We start from the raw sequence: 20,205 nt of genomic DNA, 5'->3' as shown, positions 1-20,205 counted from the left end.
AGTGTTTATTCAGTCAAGGAACCCATGAATAAATGAGACTACCAGAACATCAAATTGTATTCCCCGGTTCCTTTCCTGGTTATTTAAATTCTAGATCCACATTGACACTTTCTTCCAAGGGTTTTACCACCATGATGATCAATTGGTTATTCCCTTTTGTCCTACAAGGACAAAATGAATTCCAGAAGAGCAGTTCACCTGGTTTTGCTAAGATATCAAATTGCCAATAAAATTGATAACTTAATTGCTATTCTATATTTTTATTACTCTGAGGCTTTATCTTCTACTTTCTGGGAAAAACTCTTTCTCTGCATAGAGTTTCATCCTGCCAGTTTAATAACGTGCTTTAGCAAAAACACCATCTCTATCTTTCTGTCTTCTCGAGTTACGGTATTTGTTTTCTTCCCCACCAAAATCACTCTCCCTTGCTCTACTGTTTCATTCAGTGAACGTTTATTGATTCAGAGGCTATTGCACGCCAGGCACGGGTGACAAAGATGAGGAAGACAGTTCCGGCTTTAAAGAAATTTGAGTTTGCTTTGAGAGACTGCAGCATAAACAACCATCAACAATTCAAGTACTATAATCAAATGCATGGAAGCTTATTCTCAGTGTTTGGACTTCGGTGTGGCTACTTCTTTTTCTTGCCATCTCCTCTTTCATTGTTTTTAGGTCCATTTCCTTTGAAGCCAGTGTGCCCTTCTGGTGCCTAAAGTTCCTTCAGAATTACCAAGTCCTCCGAAAGCTTTTAAGGCTTTGGGTCTTTCTCGGCCCCACAGAGTGGTAGAGATGGGAGGCTGCGTCTCTAGCCACAGGGTCTCCTGTACTGGAGTCATTCGTGTGTTGGTTCTCAAATCCAGTCTCTGACCTTTCCCTGCTCTGCTCTTTAAGACAAAGAATGGTGTTTTCCTGCTCCCTTACCAATGGGCTTCCCGAGAAGTCTGGCCAACTGTGAGGTACTGGCAGAAGACCAGAGGGCAGGAGGAGAGGCAAGGTTGGGTCATTTCTCCTCTTCTCTGCCTTCAGCAAAAGCTCTGGCAGCGGCTGTGTCTCCTTCCAGGCTCGAGTTCCCTCTCGTCAGCCCCTCTCTCAGGGCTCCTAACTGGCCACTGGTTCAAGCTCCAGCCCCAAAGAGCCTTGGCTTCTGGGGCTCTGGTGATACCCCCTCTTGCCACTGCCCTCCAGCCCTGGTAGAGCAGAGGCTCCTTGCTGTCTTCTTCGCTGTTCCACCACTGGGTAACCAGTTAACCACATGAAATACCCTCTGCTTGAAATAACAAGCGTGGTTTCTATTTTCTGGCTAGACCCGGATTGATACATCATCCAAATAAAAAATCTAAGCATCGAAATCCTCAACATGTCATATAAAACGTTTTATGGTGTCATCCCTCCTTACCCCTGTAGCCACTCCCTTGCCCCCCACTCCACCATAACAGTGCCACCACCATTTGTCATGCATTTACTACACGTCAGGCATCTTTCCTAGTGTGTCACATTATTTTACAGGCTTTCTCCTTCCTTATGAATTATTGGGCATGTTTCTCTACCAGTGCGGTTTTACGACATGTATTTGCTTCTGTAGTTTAAACTTTGAAGGTCTTCAAGACATAGGTAGGAAGAGAGCTAAAAAGTCACACACATATATGTTATTAGGGGTCATTTGCATTTCTGGTTGAAGGTTATGGTGTATATTGTTTTCTATTATAAAAGGTGCATTATTTTAGAAGTGGGAGGAAGATAAAGAAAACACTAGAAAATGTGTCATTCTAATTTGCACTTCAGATTAAAGTAAGTTTATACTTGCTGAAGTTGGGATATACTGTGATCAGGTGAACCTCGGTACCTTGGTTACGAGGTAAACAGCTTTAGAAAAATTAAGTGGCTCCTTGAGTGTCAGGCTTGAAAACCTAACCCTGGGGGTCCCTCGCTATCTGAACTCAAGAACCCAAGAGATTTTGTTGTTTTTTGGGTTTTAAAGATTTTTTAAAAAGTCATCTCTATACCCAATGTGGGGCTCGAACTCACAACCCCCAGATCAAGACTCACATGTTCCACCCACTGAGCCAGCCAGGTGCCCTGAGATTTTGTTTTTTCAATTAATTTTTTTTTTGGTACTCTCTACACCCAATGTGGGGCTCGGACTCACAACCCCAAGATCAAGAGTCACGTGCTCCACCGAGCCACCCAGGCACCCCAGGAATCCCAAGAGATTTCGGATAAGAAGGGACACGGAATAGGAAAATAACACTGAGAATAATAAACTGTGAATCATCATAATTATCATCATTAATAGCAATTATAATTCCTCGAGCATTTACTATGTCAGACATCTTGTCATTTTACATACATTATCTCAAAGCCTCACAACACTCTCCAAGGAAAGTATCATCATAACTACTTAATCAATCAGGAAGTTGTGTTTCAAAATTGTGACCGCCTTTGTCTTCAACCACAGAGAACTGGTAGCAGAGGTAGAATTCAAATCCATGTCTCACCCGTCTCAAAGTCAACAAACTCTGCAGCTACATCACATTACTGCCCAACCTGAACTCAGAAAACGACGACAGTATAGTCACACTATAATCAATCAGTTCCCCATGGAATTCATCACATAACGTAAAGAGCACACATACCGCATTTTCTCTTCTGGATAAAAACAAACTTGTGTTTGAAAAATATCACATTCTACACAATGTATTTAATGATATGGGTGGCGGAGGCATTAAACTAGGCAGCAGGAGCCCTGCTCCTGAACACGTAAAACCTTTCCTACAACAGGGTGATTTTATTACTTCAGCCTCCAAAATAATTGCTAAGAAGGTCTATGAAATGGGAAAGAAGATCTATCCCTCCTCTGCTTGAATTTGACTCAGGCGGCAAACTATACGATCCCATAAATACAATTTTTTAGGTGTTCTTGTTTGGCGTCCGTTAGTTAGTGCCCCCCCCCCCCCCAACAGACACCCAAGGTCACTCTATTTGACATTGATACTTTCAAAACTTAAGTACTCTAGAACAGTGCTACGCAAATTCTGGTTCTTCACAGATATGGAAGCTGGGTACGTTAAACAACTTTTGGAGCAACCTGACATTGCCGCGACGTCCAAATGTGCGATCCATGGGCGCATCTCACGGAACAGAGCACAGACCAGGTTGAGCGCTGCAGAACCTGAGCAGGTGAGTTACGTACAGTGGGAGCGCAAACCTGTCAGGGTCAGCACGATCACTTACAAGTCTGTGATGTACTGTTTATTTAGAAAAAACCAACAAACAAAATAACTGCCCTTCACCAGTTTGAGAAGCACTGCTCTAAGACGGACAGCCTCTTTAGAGAACGAGAAAGCAAAATATAAAACTAATCGCCTTCCCATCAAAATGGACACGATGAAGAATACGTACATAAATAAACATATGTGCGCAACACATGCGCATGCTTGCACATACACGCACTCACATATAACGTATGTCCCAGTTACGTAAGCCCCAATTTATGAGGGGGCATGAGGCCTTCCCTGGAGTTATGCAAGGGATCAAGACAGTGGAGTGGCAAATTCTGAAACATTCTCACAGAATTTCACCAATTCATAAATAAGCTAATGATTCATCCACTATGTCATAAGACAGGCTTTCAGAATATTTTTAGGTCATTTTATTACTACCATACATAAAGTACAGACTTTAAAAACTCACTATCTATTTTATGTGAGTGTTCTGACTGTTCTGAATCTCTTTCCAGCAGAATTGCAGCTCCCAAGAGACGTACAGAGGTAATCAGACTTGTGCGCTTAAAAAAGAAATACTGGAAGTGTCTGAATACGAGCAGACACGTTTTTAGATGCCTTTACTTCGTGTGCAAAAATCGTCTTCTGCAGACCCAGCTACATAAAATTGTACACATCCAGCACTTTTCTCAGAGCTGCAGGTGTAACCTTAATGCTCCTCTTATTTAGATCAACTAAACTACAATTTGGCAGCTCTTTTAAATTGTAAACCAGTCTGAGAGAGAATCTTTTTGAGTTTCCTTCTGAAATCAGCTTCGGAAGATGCAGATCGGAAGTATCTATTTATTTATGTTCTTCGATTAGAAGCTTTAAATCAAGTTATTTGAACAAGAAAAATATAAAAGAATATTCCATTAAAGTGCCATAAATTTTGATTTGAAAATTACATTTCCATTTTCCAAATGGGGAAAATCAGTCGATTGTAACTGATGTTAAAAGAACAGAGATTATTTCTCTTTTTTCTTTTATAAGCAGGCTAGTAGAAGTAAAGGAAGAGCATTTGTAACAGCCTTAATGTCTTCTATTTTGCAAATCTGAGTAAATCTCCACTGCTAACTTTGTCAGCTAGGGAATAAAGAACGTCACTTGAGATTCCATAGCTTAATTATGCTGATAAAGCAGTTTTATAAATCAAGCTAGGAGTAATGGATATTCCTTTGAGAACAGCAAACCAGGAGCCATATAATGTGTGCTCTGGACTTGATTCCTTATCTTCTACCCATATGTCAGTATGAATAAGTCAAAGCAGGTCTTGTGCCTCGGCCTGCTCAGGTCCAAAAAGAAAGAAGCAAACAGCTGCCCCATCCACTCATGTGGTAGCATTATTTTCCAAATCAAAAACAGGAAGTATCCTCAAGGGGATGGCAGGACAGATGATCTGACACTGAAATTAATACAAAATTCAGGTCATGCACCAGCTATAGACCAAATTTACAGCCGTGTAAGGATTAGTTATTTCTGAAAACTTTGCACAGTGTAAAGTGCCACGCAAATGAAAGTACAATTATTATTAACATGATTATCCTGTTATTCCCATCTTCCAGGCTGGTAGTGACCAAGAGAAATTGGAGAGATGGGCATCACCTTCATGAGACCAAGCCACACTCTGGCCAGGAGTTAAATTAAAACCAGACATTTAGAGATGGAAGATTCACTGCTCAACCTGCTAAATCAGAAATCTAAGACCAAGAAAAAGCAAAGGATTAGCCCAAGGTCACACCCAAGCCGGAATCTGCATTTAGATATTCTTTCCAGTTCACAGCATTATGGTAGGAGAAAATCAAAAGACAGAAGGTTTTAATACTTAAGGACCTGGAGATAAGAGACAAAGAAAAGAACACGCTAAATATTGAGTAGTTGAGAACGGTTTACATAATATGCTGAGAAAAGCATTAGGACAAACTCCTGATGCAAAAGGAATTCAGTCACTCAGAATCCCGCAGCTCCTAACGTAGAGCATCCTCTGGAGGGAACTCTTGGTGGAATGTAGAAAGCCTATCAACAGAGAGCGAGAGCTTGCAAACCTCAAAGATAATCCCTCCTCTTGGACCAACTGAGGAAAGGACCAACAGGATTTCTATGGAGGGTTCCTAACTCTATCTGGCCAGCTGTGCTCATTTATTAATAATGCTATTCATGTATCTTGAAGCAGCTCTTAGCCTCTTAACTGGGACTTAACTAGTCCTCTTGACTTGTACTGCTGGAGAATCCCACCAGCCTCAGACTCCTCGGACCCCAAAAGGAAGCCCTCATTTTAACATCATAAAGCTCTTCTCAGGCAACAGACGCCAGGCTAAGGGCCACGTGTTGTTGGACTGTCCTCAAATCACAAGAGTTTTTAGGACCACTTTCCCTAAGATTTCCTAAAACGTTCATACATCCATTTTTTTCAAAACTGACAGCTTTCGTATGGTTTGGATGGGCATCATGCTGGAGAGTGGGTTGCAAAACTTGGGCAACAGGTAAGAGGGACGAGATCCTTCTAAAAAATGCTAGAACTGCAGGGAAGGAGGAGAACCAATCCTCCTCGAGGAAACCCTGGTGGTTAAAGGAGCTTTGATGCAGAAGAAAGGAAACTGGGATGAGACATCAGATTGTACGGGGCATCTGGATTTGAGCAAATGATTTGAAATACTCAGTTCACCTCCTCAAGCTTCACGTTTCCTTCTCTTTTCATATTATCTTTTTACCCACACGGAGCTCGCAAGGGAACCATGGAGAGGACTACAGGATTTTCTTGTATTTATAATTAAGAGATCCCCAGTAAGACAGACTAATACTTTCTTTGAGAATTTTTGAGCCGTACGTATTGTGGGGGTGGGGGCTTTAAAAAAAATATTTAAACATTTTAGCAACGAACTTAAGAACCCCAGACATAAATCGTGAGAAAAATGACAGGCTTTTTATCATTTAATGACACTTCACATAAATCAGTCTTATATTAATATTTCAAAATAAATTCCGGAGCACATCACTATCTAACAGCTACTGATTTTGTAAATGCCTTTTGGAGTCTTAAAGAGTTATAGCTTTGAATTGCCAAGATAACCTAATGCAACAACAATCTTTCCATTACATTTGTAAAGACGCCGAAGGAAACCTGAAATTCACCTCACGTATCGGCCATATTATTGCTTCTAAGAAATGATGAAGAACATGCCTTTTGAACAACAAATGGATGGCCCAGCGGGTCTTGGGGGAAATATCTCAACAGCATCTGTACTTGGTAATAGCTTGCCTCACTCTGCCTGTAAGACACGGATGGGTGGCAGGATCTTCTCCCTGTTGTTTGTTTTCTAGAATGCGCAGTTTTAAAAATAGGAATGATTCAACTTTCAGAAATACATTTGTCTGCAGAGTCAGCCTAAGGTGCTTCTTGAAAAATTATGATCACAGCAAGTTCTGGAAACAATCTGCTCTACTTCAGCCCAAAGTAAGAGAAAAATAAACAAAATCTGTAGATACTTTGGTCCCATACCCTCATTATAAAGATAAGAATACCAAGGCCCACATAAAAATAGATACGGGAAACTTCGGTTTTTGATATACCCCTCACACCCCACACTGGGGGCAGTCAGAGAAAAATGCTGAAAGAAAACTGTTTTCAGGTTGTTCTTACTGATTTCCTCCTTGTGAAAACAAGACCACGCTTTTGCCAAATTGTTAATGGTTGCATAAAAAATTTTCTGGAGACCTTCCAATCCTCAAATTCCTAATGACTGTCAAGTCATCACTGTGAACATTTACATTATTTCTTTATTATGCCCTGTTGTGTATTGGTGTGGAAGTCTGACAAGTTTTGCCCTCAGAACTTAGAATTTTTCGAGCAGGTACACAGACTAAAATGTAAAGAGAAAATACAAATATTTTTAACATTTGATGACAGCTCACTCCAGAAAGCTGTTTTGGAGCTGTTAAGAATAATTTGAAATTAAATCTCTTCCTTTTTTTTTTTTTTTAAACAAAAAAGTTACATATGTCTTCTCTACCATTAAAACTCTTTAGGTCTGCTTTTTTTGTGGAAGGACATACTTAGAAACTAGAACACATGAGGCGATCTCCTGGTGTTAAAAGTTACCTGACAAAGTCGATGGAATTGGGGTACTTAAACATCAATCCTATACATGTATGTGTGATGTGTGGGGGAGGTATGTGTGTGACTATCGTTACTTTTCTGTCACGGGTTCTCACTGGTGAATCCGTTACAGCTGTAGGGACACTAAGGAGTGGAGTAATGATGAGGAAACATTTTATGCTAAACATCTAATTGTAAGTAATATCCATTCATTGTAGAAAATCACAAAGAATGAAGAAACTTACCTATCATTCTATTAACTAGAGAATGCAAATATAACATGTGAAGTAACATCCTAGCCTTCTATCAGTCGGTACTTAAATGCTACTTTTTCAGTCCATCCAAAATGTTTTTGGTTTCCAACAGTATGCTGTCCAGACTACAGGAGAGGGTGCCTGGAGAACACGTGAATGCTCTGGGGACAAGGGGCATTAACAAACGTGTGTTGAACAGGCTGGTTGGGGATTTGGGCCAATTTGAGAATGGAAGTCTTCTCGGAAGTGGGCATATTTAGGAATGTGTCATATTTCCTGCATATTGTGAACCACTGTAGCTTCAATGGGGAGTGGCAGAAGCAGAGGGAGAAGCAGGCTCCCCACTGAGCAAGGAGCCCGATGAGGGGCTCGATCCCAGGGCCCCAGGATCATGACCTGAGCCAAAGGCAGACGCTTACCCACTGAGCCACACAGGCGCCCCAGTGAGGGACCTACTTCAGATCTATATTGTCTAAAACATTGAACACACCCCATCACACATCAGTTTTGCTTTCATGATACCTTTCATGAACTGAGCGCAGATGAATGCTTCCAACCATTTATTCTAGAGCTCAAAGTAGCAACTTGGACCTAAAGGGCTATCTTGTGAGTAAAAAATATAAGCCAATATACAAAAATTAAAAAGAAATAAAAGGTTTCTTTTCAGTATGTTATGCTTGTATTTCAACTTGGAAACACTGTAAGGGGTGGGTGAGGGCAGAAATAATACTTAATCTTATAGGTCATCTCAGGGATATAGACGTGTAACAATCAAACTCAACCATATATAACAAACAAACTCAACCATGTGTAACAAACAACTCAACCATTTCACAGTGCCCAGCAAAACTGAAAGGAAGAGGGCCTACCATCTAGAAACCTACCATACCATCTGTAGAAATGCAATGGTTTGTTCCAGAAATACTATTCAAGTCACTCTCTATCCACAGGTGAAACTGTCTACTCATACATATTTGTAGCAGGTGCACAGTAACCTATGTGGGCATGCTTTACTGAGTTAATAAAATCAATGAGAGGAGTGAAAATGCTAATAGAGGACCCTGAGCAAATCGCAGTGTAGCCCCAGAGAGCTGTGTAGCTCTGATAAATGGTTTCTCTGCACCTGACTTCACTGCCCTGTAAAATATGGATGTTGAGATCTTCCACAGTGCACAACGGTTGTGGACATGTTCAATGTGCAGCACACACAGTGGGCTCTCAAATAAATGGAAGATGTTATCAGATGAGTCTCCATTTGGATAAAAGTTAGCCTAAGTAACATCTGATTATAATAAAAAACACTGGCAATTTTAGTTCTGAAAGCCGTAGGACAAATTTCAACACCAGTTCATTTCTAAGATGATTGTTACCGGGATAGCTAAGAGCAGAATTTCAAAGGAGGTTGGAACTGACCATTTATTTAAGATGGCTGCATTTTATGATACGTAAATTAGATCAATAAAATTGATTTCATCAAAGAAAAAGTTTGTAATAAATGAGCTCTAAATTCCCCTGCAACTGTAGAATTCTATTATCTCCCAAAGTCAGGTGATCTGCCCAAGGTCAGAAATCATGCCAGATTACCAGCTTTGAGTTTACCACATTTGAATTATTGCGAAAACTTCAGAAATATGATGATAAAAGGTGTATTTAATTCCTACTGAAGGTACAAACATCTACTCATTGGTAGTTCATAATTAGCTTTTTATCAACCACGTTTGTGGTTTCTCATTACAGAGCAATTAAAAGCAAGCCAGTAGAGAATACAATGTAATGAAACGGAAATATGGCCATGGTACATTACCTTTAGGTGGAAAAAAGCTGATAAGACAGAACCATCCAACTTTTGTAAAAATGTATATACAGAAAGAAATTTTTGTGAAGCTACCTACGAGATTATTAAGTATTAGTTAACTCTAAGAGGAGGGTTATAAAGGATTTGTCTTTTCTTTTTTTTTTTTTTTAAAGATTTTTATTTATTTATTTGACAGAGAGAGAGACAGCAAGAGAGGGAACACAAGCAAGGGGAGTGTGAGAGGGAGAAGCAGGCTTCCCGCGGAGCGAGGAGCCCGATGCGGGGCTCGATCCCAGGACCCTGGGATCATGACCTGAGCCGAAGGCAGACACTTAACGACTGAGCCACCCAGGCGCCCCTGTCTTTTCTTCTTTTTTGTTCATTAGCTTGCCTATATTTTCAAATTTCCAAAAATTTGAATTATTAATTCTATAATAAAGATTTTTAAGTAAAAGTAAGTTCAAATATTACAACTACAAGTTACTCTGATTAGAGGTAAAACATTACAAGTGGCTGAATCAGTGTAAACCCGAGGTTATAATCAGGAGGTCCACAGACAAGTTCAAATTAGCTCTTGATTGACAGATTTCTCATTTCTCTTGAAAAATCACAAGTCCTGAGAACACAGGGCTAGGATGGCCTGCTTGCCCAGCAAAGCCGCTGCCTACTTCAGATGAGGCCTCCATTCTCTCATTTGCCAAAAGATAAGCATTTAAGTTTCCCACCTGTGGTCTAAACAGTACAGCACTGTAAGCCAGAAACATTTTGTAAGGGCTGCAAATGTAGCACTTAAAGATGAGCTGATCCCAATTTTCTTGAAATTTTTAAAAAGTGTACATGTGTGCAATGCATACACACACACATGCACACCACACATACATACATGCTGCTAGACTAAAATGATATAGTATTAATTGAAATGTACTGGATATCTCTGGTCAGTAGAATTGCAAGTGAAGTCTTTTGTTTCTCATGCTTTTTATTTGTATTTTTTGGATTTTCTAGAAGGAACTAATTTCATGTATAATTAGAAGTCTGGGAAAACAATTTTTTGACTAATGTCTCCTACCCCATGTCTCTCTAATTTCAATTAGTTAACCAGTGAGAACCTACGACAGCAAGTCAGCAATAGCTACACACACGCACGTGCACACACACACACGTGTGTGCGCACACATGTACAAAATTCGTCTGATCACCCTGATTCCCATGGGCACTGTCACATAGCTTTAAACCCAAAGAGTTCACCTTACGCATTTGAGTCTGTAAATACGTCCATTCACAAAGAAGCAGACTTAAAAAATTGTTTTAGTAGTAGAGAAGATGTATTTTTTAATTAAAAAATCAACAACTAGTTACTATGTAAGATAATTTATTTCAGATTACTCTCCAAAGATCTAAAACGGTACAGAGTGGACTTCCATGAAGCATTAGAAGGATTGATGTTTTCTTCTTCTTTGGAGGCTATGTGTCTGTTCAAAAAATTCCCAGTTATGAGGGGGAAGAAAACTATCAGGCTCTCACACAAACACAAAACAAGACATAGTAGAGAAATCATTTAAATGTTCACGCTGACGACCTGACAGGCTTGAGAATTACAAGCACTGGAAAGACTGCGGAAAATTCCTACCACAATATTCGTGGTTTGGCAAAAGCACTGTCTTGAGTTCACAGGGAAGAAATCAATAAGAACTTGAAACAGTTTTCTTTCTTGGTGGGAAAAACAATTGCCATAAATTGCAAGTATTTTTTTTTCCATCCTTTTATGCAGCAAAGAAAACTACAAAGACCTTTTGGCCCTCTCAGGTATATTGAATTTTCAGGAATCCATGACATTCTAAAACTTATTTTTAAAGAACCTCTGTGAAAAAGAAAGCTGTCAATTTTGGGTTGAAAGGTGTCGTTTTCACCTTTTAAACAATCTAGTGATAGATTTAGACAACCAATAACGTGCACACTACAAACTACTTTATCCTGCGAGTCACCTGTCATTTAACCTGGAGCAAAGGTGGCCATGTCCTTACCTAAAGACTGGTAGAGCTCTGTCATTTTGGGATGATCCCAGCAAGTTGTTTGGGTCTCATGGCTATAAGAGAAAATACAAAGAGAGACTTTAGAATTTATAATGGGTAGTAAAGAAAAGGAGGAAAGAAAAGTATGGTTTGCTTCTATTTCATTCAGCATCGTTACTTCAAAGGACTTCGTCACGCAGTTGAGAATGTTTCTTACAAGCAGAGAGGCTGCTACCTTCGCCCTCAAAGGGAAAAGCAACATGAACACGCTTTGGGAACCAGAATTTCTTTCTTTTTGGTGCCCACAAGTCGGTTGTCCTTCTGTTGTTATAAAATGACTTGGTTATGTAATCAATAATCAAAAACCAGGATTTCTTCACCTGTCCAATGTAGACCATTCAGAAAGGACACTGACAAGAGTTACTCAACCCTGTCAAAGAGACACAGGACATCGGTTCAATAAACAAATCCCCTCACTTCTCAGTGGCTTTCACAACCCTTGACATTTTTCCCTTACTCCTTCTTCCCCATATCCAGGTCTCATACCCACGATGACTGCATTTCACTTCGGCTTAAGGTCTAGCCAGTGCCCGACCAATCTATCCTACCTTCCCTCTCCCCATGACTTCCTTCTCAAGTGCCTTTTTTTTTTACTGAGTCGTCCACACACCACTCCACCTTTTCCTATATTTACTTGGGCCTGAATGAAGCATTCACAGTTCTCTCCCATTTCTTGAAGTTCAGCTAAGTGTGGTTGCCAGCTATCAGCTCCCGCCACAAAAAGAACAAAACACCTTTGTTCCTAATTCAGTTGCATGAATAAACCCGGGAGAGATAACCACATATACTTTTCCTTACTTTGGCCCATCTACATAAATCCCCATAGCATCGTATTTCCAGTTTTCGGGGATTACATGACGGGCTCTGATAGGGTAAAATGCAGCCCTGAACATAGGTATTTCAGGAGTCATACGCACAGCCTGTTCATGATCTTCAGGGGAAAGGTGGGGCTGCAGAGAAGAGAAATGGCTTACATGTGGACACTTCAAGGAGAGCACCAAGTACAGAGGGCCTGCAGGGAAAGAGGAGTTTGGGGAGGGCAACAATGTCAAGCGACCTTGGCACAGATTTTCAACCTGAGGCCTCGATTCTGCTCTGTGCCCTACTAACTGCACAATCGGGAGAGTTAGAGGATTAGGTGACCAGCATGTTCTGGTGCTCAATGCACAGCTGCTTTTGTTATTATGTGGCCCCCAAATTAATGCCCACTAAAAGCGAGCTTTTTACTAGTTGCTGACACTATAGATGCGGATCCACCTGCGGTAAACTGGCCAAGCCTAAGACCCTTTGTAGAGAACAAAAAACACTCCATGTGAATTACCTCTGTTTAAAAAAAAAAAAAAAAGGGAAGTTAAAAGGAGACTTATTGTGGTTTGTGAAATACAATAATAGATGTCACCAAGCATGTGGAAATTCCCCAAACTGTACCCCTTCCAAGATCATCCCCTCTGGTATTCCATCCAGGGATGGAACAGGGATGGAACAGGGAAGACTAAGGTAAGAAAGTTACAAGACAATGTTCACTTGCCAGGGGCCATTTCAGTCTCTCCAGGACACATTCATTTCTGGCTTACTCTTCCACAGAGACAATTTGCATGTGAGGAGCACAACAGGGGCTTCTCAGCCGAGGGAATGTACTAGAGTGACGTCCAAGTCTTAAAGGGCAAGGAGAGCAGAAGACGCACACACGCAGTCCATGCTTTCGGGGGTTTTAGGAAACCCCACAACCAAGCTGGTTTCTGATCTGGAGAAGAGGTGGGCGGAACTGGTACTTTATATGCACAGCACGAGGAGGCTGCAGCTTGCAGCTTCATGGAAAAAGTGTTGCTTGTTCTCGGGTGTTGTTTAGCTCGGAAAGTGCCCAGCAAGGAAAGACCACCCTGCATTTCGGCCTCTGTCATTTCCCAAGGCCACGCATATGGGAACGCCAGGGAGAGAGGGAGGAAGGGAGAAGAGGGGAAAAGCACGTGTGTCCACACATATGGGCCCTTAATACACACAATGCATGATAATCAAGTCCCATTCCTATGAAGTGTGGGAGGACTGTAGCATCCTCAATAGATGGGCAGAAAAATGTCTGTCTGCGCTGATCAACCCGGCCAGACAGAAGCACAGACAAGCGCTCCGAAAAGGCAGCATCTGTAAATGGACTTCAAACGGGAAGAACATGGTGACTTGTACCAAATGCAATTCCCAAAGAAAAGAGACACTCACTCGCATACGAGGGGCAGGAGAATCCCACACGGAGTGAATGCAAGCTTCACGTAAGCTGCTTCTCTCCAAAACAAACCTCGTGACTGCTGATCTACAGACATGTCTACCTTTCTAAGGAATTTATTCCAGTGGGTCAAAATTGTGAGAAGGATTTTCAAAATTCTGTGTTCACTCACTTCACGGGTCATTAGATAGAGGCCTTTCCGGGTGCTCATTTTCCCACTTACCTGTGATGCTGTGGGGGGCGGGGGAATGACTTGAATAACCTAGATAAAGGAACCCAAACAAATCCAAAAGCCCATCCTCCTTTACCTCCTTGCCCTCCAACACGCAAGCCTTTTCTTTGTAAGCAATGCCAAGTCACTAGAAAACAGATTTGCATTTCATCTTTACAGTCTTAGTTTCACTTCAGCTGCAACCCAGACCCAAGCAAGAGAAGTGAACACAAGTGGAAAGAAGAAAAGAATAAAGGGTGTGACTAATCCTCACAAACAGAAAAATAATCTCCTCATCATTTAATGCTAAGAACGATTGACAAGCCGGCTCCAGTGACTTCCGATTCTTTGGTAACTCTAAGATGAACCAAATGTTCGCTTCACTGGATGTGGGTGTTTTCAGCGTGTGGTGAATTCGCAGCCCTCGTGGGACATACTGAACCCCCAGAAGAGAAAGAAAAGATGAAATATGGACAGTAAAGCAACAGTAGGTACAAACCTGCGAGACTCCTAGCTACATCCTGCCTTACAGGACAAGCCCATTTTTGGCTGGTGAGCAACAGAGATTTTACAGCTGTATTTATTACTCTGTGTCTACCTTCAAAAACAGTAGAGAGTTCTCGGTAACTCCAGGAGAAGCAGCTCGGGTCTACCTGGAATCTACAGAAAACACAGAAAGAGATGCTGTGCCGGGGAACCCATGGTGGGAGCACGGGTGGCGCCGTTCTTGCTAAGTGTCTCTTTTTTTGTATTTCACTTTTCACATAGGAAATGCGCTCTCCACATACCGTGCCCAACCAAAAAGGAAACTCTGAAACCTGTTCACAAGTTAGTGGGTACATCTTTGGTCAGTCCCCTGAGAATGTTTCGACGTAGATCAAAATTCTCCATGACCATTAACACAGAGAAGAGAGCTTCATAAATAATCCTTAAAACGCTCTCTAAAGCTTTCAAACATGTTATTGATTTTGGCCCTGCTGGTTCCAAAGCCTGGGATCAGATATGCCTCTCTGAACAGCCTTCAAACTCTGACTTCCCTCCTTTTCAAATGTGTACAAACTATAATAATCTCTCTTTTCCCTTTTATTTGGGGCCGTGATAGGAACCTGATGCAAATTAAAATACCAAATCACTGGATGTGACAAAAGACCCTGGCAACACCCACTTGTCAATAAGAAACTAAAGCATTACTCTACTGAGCACAGGGCTGACCTAATTTCCTACCATACAATTTAAATTTTCTCTCACCTTCTTTAGTTTCAAGTAGTGTGCAAGGTTATTATAACTGCCTCAGAGCTGTTCCTGCTGTCAGTGCTGGAATAATCAGACTTATTGGAATTGCTTTTTTAGTTTCCTAAAAACAAACATTAAACACTTACAAAAAGTAACAAATTTCTACTTCTCTCGCTGGGGAAATGGCAGTTGCCTAATTAAAATAAGATTTCTTCTGCCACCACTGTTATTGGGTACTGAAAATATTCCAAACAGTTGCCTTTTTAAAAAATATCTTTCCACTACTTCCCAGGGAGGAAAGTAATCGCTATGCAGTGGTATAAAAAGGTACCGTTCTTTTGCGATTTGCAGAGGATTAGAGTTTGGCTTCATATATAATCTGGAGCCCAATGATCCACACACACAAAATCATTTCCCTTTAATCTGGGGATCAGACTCTTTTTCTAGAGGAACCTTGGCATTTGCATGCTGAATGTTGAACTTGGCGTGCACTGCTGGAATACTGGCAGGGTGGGAATGGGAAAATATAGTTAAAAGTTTCTGCTACCGTGCGGAGGGGGCGGGGGAGGGGCGGATGTCAATCTGAGCATCAGAAATCCTATTCTAGTCCCCACTTCTTGTTCCCTGGGATATTTAACATTTTATTCTGTTTGGCTCAAGCCAGGCCAAAGATGACTGCCTCGGTGATTGTGCCTACTGTTACTTGTCCTCCCTCTATTTGCTTTTTGGGCTGAAATCCCACCCACCCTCAACTTTGGCCAAAGCAATTTCACTTCAGGGTCGTGTCCAATCCAAGATCAAACAACACCGACTGAAACCAATTCCACGGTGATCAAGGGCCAGAGACCTTTCACATAACCGTGTTGTTTCATTTGCTCCTCTAGCTTCTCCAAGAGCAACTGTATCGTGCAAAGAGGGGATGTGGCACAAGGAAATAAAAAAATCCAGGCAAAAGAGAAAGGGTGATGGGGGGTGACGAGGAGAGGTGACAGGGATAACAAAGCAGGGAGACCAAGAGGAGCTTTCTGGCCAAGGAAGAATGTAGATTTCACTTACAGACTTTGGCTCGCCACTTAAATCGGATGCACTTTTTTTTTTTCATGATGTTAAAGCATTTGATAATTAATATTATGCCTCCGTCAGGCAACAGAACCCTTTCAATTTCAGCTTCAAACTTAACTTCAAATTTAACGGAGATAAACTGTCCTGCCCTTTTCGTTGCCAAGATCAGATCTGGAATGACAAACTTCGCTTAAAGACGAGCACAGACACCCGGAGAAACCCGAGAGAAGGACATCCAGAAATGACTGCACACTCAACCCCAGAGGGCAAAACAAAAAACCACCATAACAAACACCCTTGATCCTCCCTCTATGTCAAATCCTGGACTTCTGGGCTTTAATTGCTTTTTCTCTCTTTCCTGATTTCTGCAAGTCGTGGGGCATGGAACGAACACAGTAGAAAAGCCAACAAGGGGAATGTCAGTTGGAATCCTCGGAAGAAATCAGGCAGAAAGTTGACCTTTTGGCACTTGCAGTGCAATGCAAGGTAAAGCCTCACGCGCCCCTTCCCTCCGCGAGGTCGGGCGACGATTTAGGAACAGCCTGTCTGGCTCACGTCCACACAGCCCGGAAAGGAGCAAAAAGCTCCCGCGGCCCCAATCCCCGCGTGGGGAACGCGCTGTCCCCTCTGGGTACGGCGAGAAATCAGCTCTTTCTCTCCGAGCCCATCCCAAAAGCCAGAGGAAGGGGGCTCGCCGCAAGCGCGGCGGCCGAGGGGCAAGCCCCGGGGACGCACCTGCAGCGGCGCAGCAAGGACCCGCGGGGGAGGTTCCCCGACGCCCGGCCGCCCGGCGTCCCGCCGCTGTGCTTGTCCAAGTTTTGGCCGCCCGGGTTTGCCCCCTGCTCGTGCCACAAGTGCACGGACTGCGGCGATCCGAGAGGGCCGTGATGCACTTACCCTTTGAGCTGCTCCCTCATGGTTGCAAGGGCTCGGCGGTCGAAGGAAGGCGCGAGCGGAGGAGTGAGCTTCCCAGAGCCGCCGGACTCCCCGAAAGTCGAGCGCCGCCGCCGCCCAGGCTCGCAGCTGAAAGCACTGCGGAGGAGCGGGCGCGGGCAGGCAAGCGGGCGGGGAGGGGGCGCTGCAGGCAGACGGGGCGGGGCCGGGCCGGGCTCCGCCCCCACCTAGCGACCTGGGAACCCGGGCTCCCAGAGACCCGGCAGTGGGGACTCAGCCTCGCAGAACGGCAAGGAAAAAGACAAGACAGACAGAGGAAGGGATTTAAGGTAGTCCTGGGGACCTGAAAGCCCCACACCGCCCTGCTAGCACCGTCTCCAAACCTCCAGCAAGACTACTTGTTGCCTAAATAAATGACCTACGTGCAAATGACCTCATTGCAGATAATTAAGTGTGTGGGCTCAGAGTTTTCTTTTTCAGAGAATGAGAGAAAAATCACAGAGTTCTCCACCCATCCCCACTCCCACCCCCACTCCCACCCCCACCCCCACCCCCACCCCCACCGTTTTCCCTCAATCGAAGATTAAAGCGGTAGGGCTGTAAGGGCATGAAATTCAGGTTATGCTCATCCTGGGCTAAATGGGCTTCTTAGGAAGCATTTGTATTTGTGAAACAGCTGTGGGTCTCAAAGTGGAGAAGGGCAGTATCAGCCTCGCCTGAGAACTTTTGATTAATAAGAATGCCGGCGTCTCCGCCCAGATGTACTGAATCAGAAACGGCAAACTGAAGTTTGAGAACCACGAATAGGGTGGCACGGTTTGGGCTTTTGGTATTATTTTCGAGAAATCTAAAAGGAAACCATTCCCAATGGAACATTTCATTGGAAAAGTGGCAGGGCCTGGACAGTTCAAATACTGCTAATCTTAAGAGTTTGCCATATGACGATGCAGGTTAACTATGCAAAATTATTTCAAGCCGGGAAATATTCTGAAGAGAAGAAAGCCTTCATTAGCACAGTAAGTTTTTGCAACCTTCACATAATATCTTCGATTAGAGTCCCCAAAGTATTTTAAGATTAAACTCCCTTAATGGTTTCTTTGTCCCTCTTTGTCCATTTATTTTGCTGGCCTGCTTTTCTTTTTATCTTCTTTCAACTACTTGCCTTTCACTCTCTCTTCTGGTCGATTCCTTCCACTTCAGTTTACAGTTAAAAACATGTCCCCCTTTTTCTTTTTAAATATCCTCTTTTTTGCTCAACATTTTTTCCCTGTAGAACGTTGGAGCTAAAAGGACTGTGGACATCAATCTCCCTTTACTGTCTGCAACAGCATGACAAAAGAGGCAAAAAATAAAGGCAGTGAACAAAAGGGAAAGGGGGTGCCAAATTTCTTCATTCCCCTTGACAAACCAAATAAAAATGTAAACGTTATCACTAAAGACTTGGGCACGTAGGTAGGATTGGTTTTCCTCTTTGAAAGCAAATATAGCACTTCTGCTAGCATTTGCCTCATAAATTGAGACTTATTAATGCTGTCTTTTAGCAATTTTGAGCTAGTGAGTGGTGGAGGCAGCTTCTGTTACGGTCTGAGGGGGGTACACTAGGATTCCCTTTGGGTGAGGCTGTCCCTTGGTCGAACTGCAGATTCTAGGTCTGTCCTTATCTTGGTGGGGGGAGAAGGATTCATATGCTGTGATGAGGACTTCCTCATGTGGCCTTTGCTATTAATCAGTGACTAATCTCTGTGTCAATGTGGCAAATCACTTAAATACTGTTTATGTTTATTTCAATGAAAAGACACAAACCTCACAGCATGGGCATTTGTACACATCAGAAATCAATCAGCTAAAGGTTTGCAACACCTGTGCTTTGTCATGCTTCTCCTTTCTTGTTATTTGTTTGTTTGTTTTACACTTTGAAATTACCCACTGAAGATTCGGGCATGCTCATACGTTTCTCTAAAATATCAATGCTCAAGTCTTTTTTTCGCACTGTTCACCGGGGAAACTACTAGGAACAATTTGTTGGACAACAAAAAAGAATGGAAAATAAGAAATCACTATTCAGATTTTTTTTCCTTAAATCTGACAGATGGCAATCCTCAAAAATACATCTTTAAGTTCTTTTTTAGACTGGAGTTATAGGCACTTGAAGACTTGTTCCCAACTCTTGATGTTATTTTAGAAATTAAATACTCCAAGTATTATTAAGAAATGACATGGGCATCACAGTAACTGTTTTATTGTCAGTTTCAGTTAGATGATGGGTTTTGCTTCTTAGGAAAAGGCATTAAGAAAAGAAGGTAATTTACAAATCTTCATTTCATATATAAATTCTATAATGATGCTATGTATGAAAATACATTGTTTATAGTAGCTGTCATTACTGTTTTGGCTTGAATCAGAGACATGAAAGGAACATGGGGGCTCTGCCACCAGAAAAGACAAGTTGCAATTCTGACTCCAGAATTTACCGTGAGCTATACTCGTGCCGACACCATAGTGAGAATGTGACGGTGCAAGGACTGGACCAGGGAGTTTTGCTTCAAGGCCTAGGCCACTCTACTACGCTGCCATGGGGGGTGCGGGATGTGGCCTCTTTTATTGTGGGGGAAGATCTGTATTTTTTTTCTTTTGTGCTCATAAGCAATCTCACCACTGTCTGACAGCAGACGAGGGTAGGTTTGCTACAAATAGGGTTAAGGAAGGAATGAGACAGGGTAAAGGCTAGGAAGGTGACCCAGTAAATTCTTCCTTCCATACCCAAAGTGCCAGTCTTTGAACCACTTAAATGTCGCACGGACTTAGAAAAATGTAGACCTCTCTGACTTAAGGCTCTGTGCTGGATATCCCCTCAGTCTTCCCTCCAGCTCTATTCTCTGCCCTTCTCCACTCTGCTCTGTGCCCCAGGAGGTTGGGCCTCTGGGGATGTCATCAGTCAGGGTCTCGGGCGCCCTTTGGCTTCCTTTTGCTTTCAGCCAACGGGAGGCCATGAGGAAAAGCCTACAGCGGGACATAAAGGGCAGGAGGAGAGAGACGTTTGCGTGCTTATTCCCCAAGCTCCCTCCTGTTGGCCTCGGACCTGGCAGTGGCTACGTTCCTTTACCCATGGC

At 42.6% G+C, this 20,205-nt stretch overlaps 1 protein-coding gene across 4 annotated transcripts in view; it reads right to left on the bottom strand.

Annotated features, from left to right (window-relative positions):
* DMD (dystrophin) overlaps window positions 1-20,205 on the bottom strand; it is a 2,077,064-nt gene that overhangs the window by 126,020 nt on the left and 1,930,839 nt on the right. For 2 of the 4 annotated variants that reach the window (XM_044911938.1, XM_021677955.2), the window contains exons 1-2: window positions 17,099-17,118; window positions 11,430-11,491 (exon numbers count right to left, since the gene is read on the bottom strand). In XM_044911938.1, the coding sequence (XP_044767873.1) occupies window positions 11,430-11,491; window positions 17,099-17,118 (82 nt within the window). Of the gene's footprint in view, window positions 1-11,429; window positions 11,492-17,098; window positions 17,296-20,205 lie in introns of those variants that run through there. The other 2 variants (XM_021677964.2, XM_021677947.1) reach the window with 2 other exon arrangements.

Source organism: Neomonachus schauinslandi, chromosome X (genome assembly GCF_002201575.2).
Source record: "Neomonachus schauinslandi chromosome X, ASM220157v2, whole genome shotgun sequence".
Taxonomy (NCBI): domain Eukaryota; kingdom Metazoa; phylum Chordata; class Mammalia; order Carnivora; family Phocidae; genus Neomonachus; species Neomonachus schauinslandi.
The sequence above is the reverse complement of the archived record's forward strand: the minus strand, read 5'-3'. Positions and strand labels throughout refer to the sequence as shown.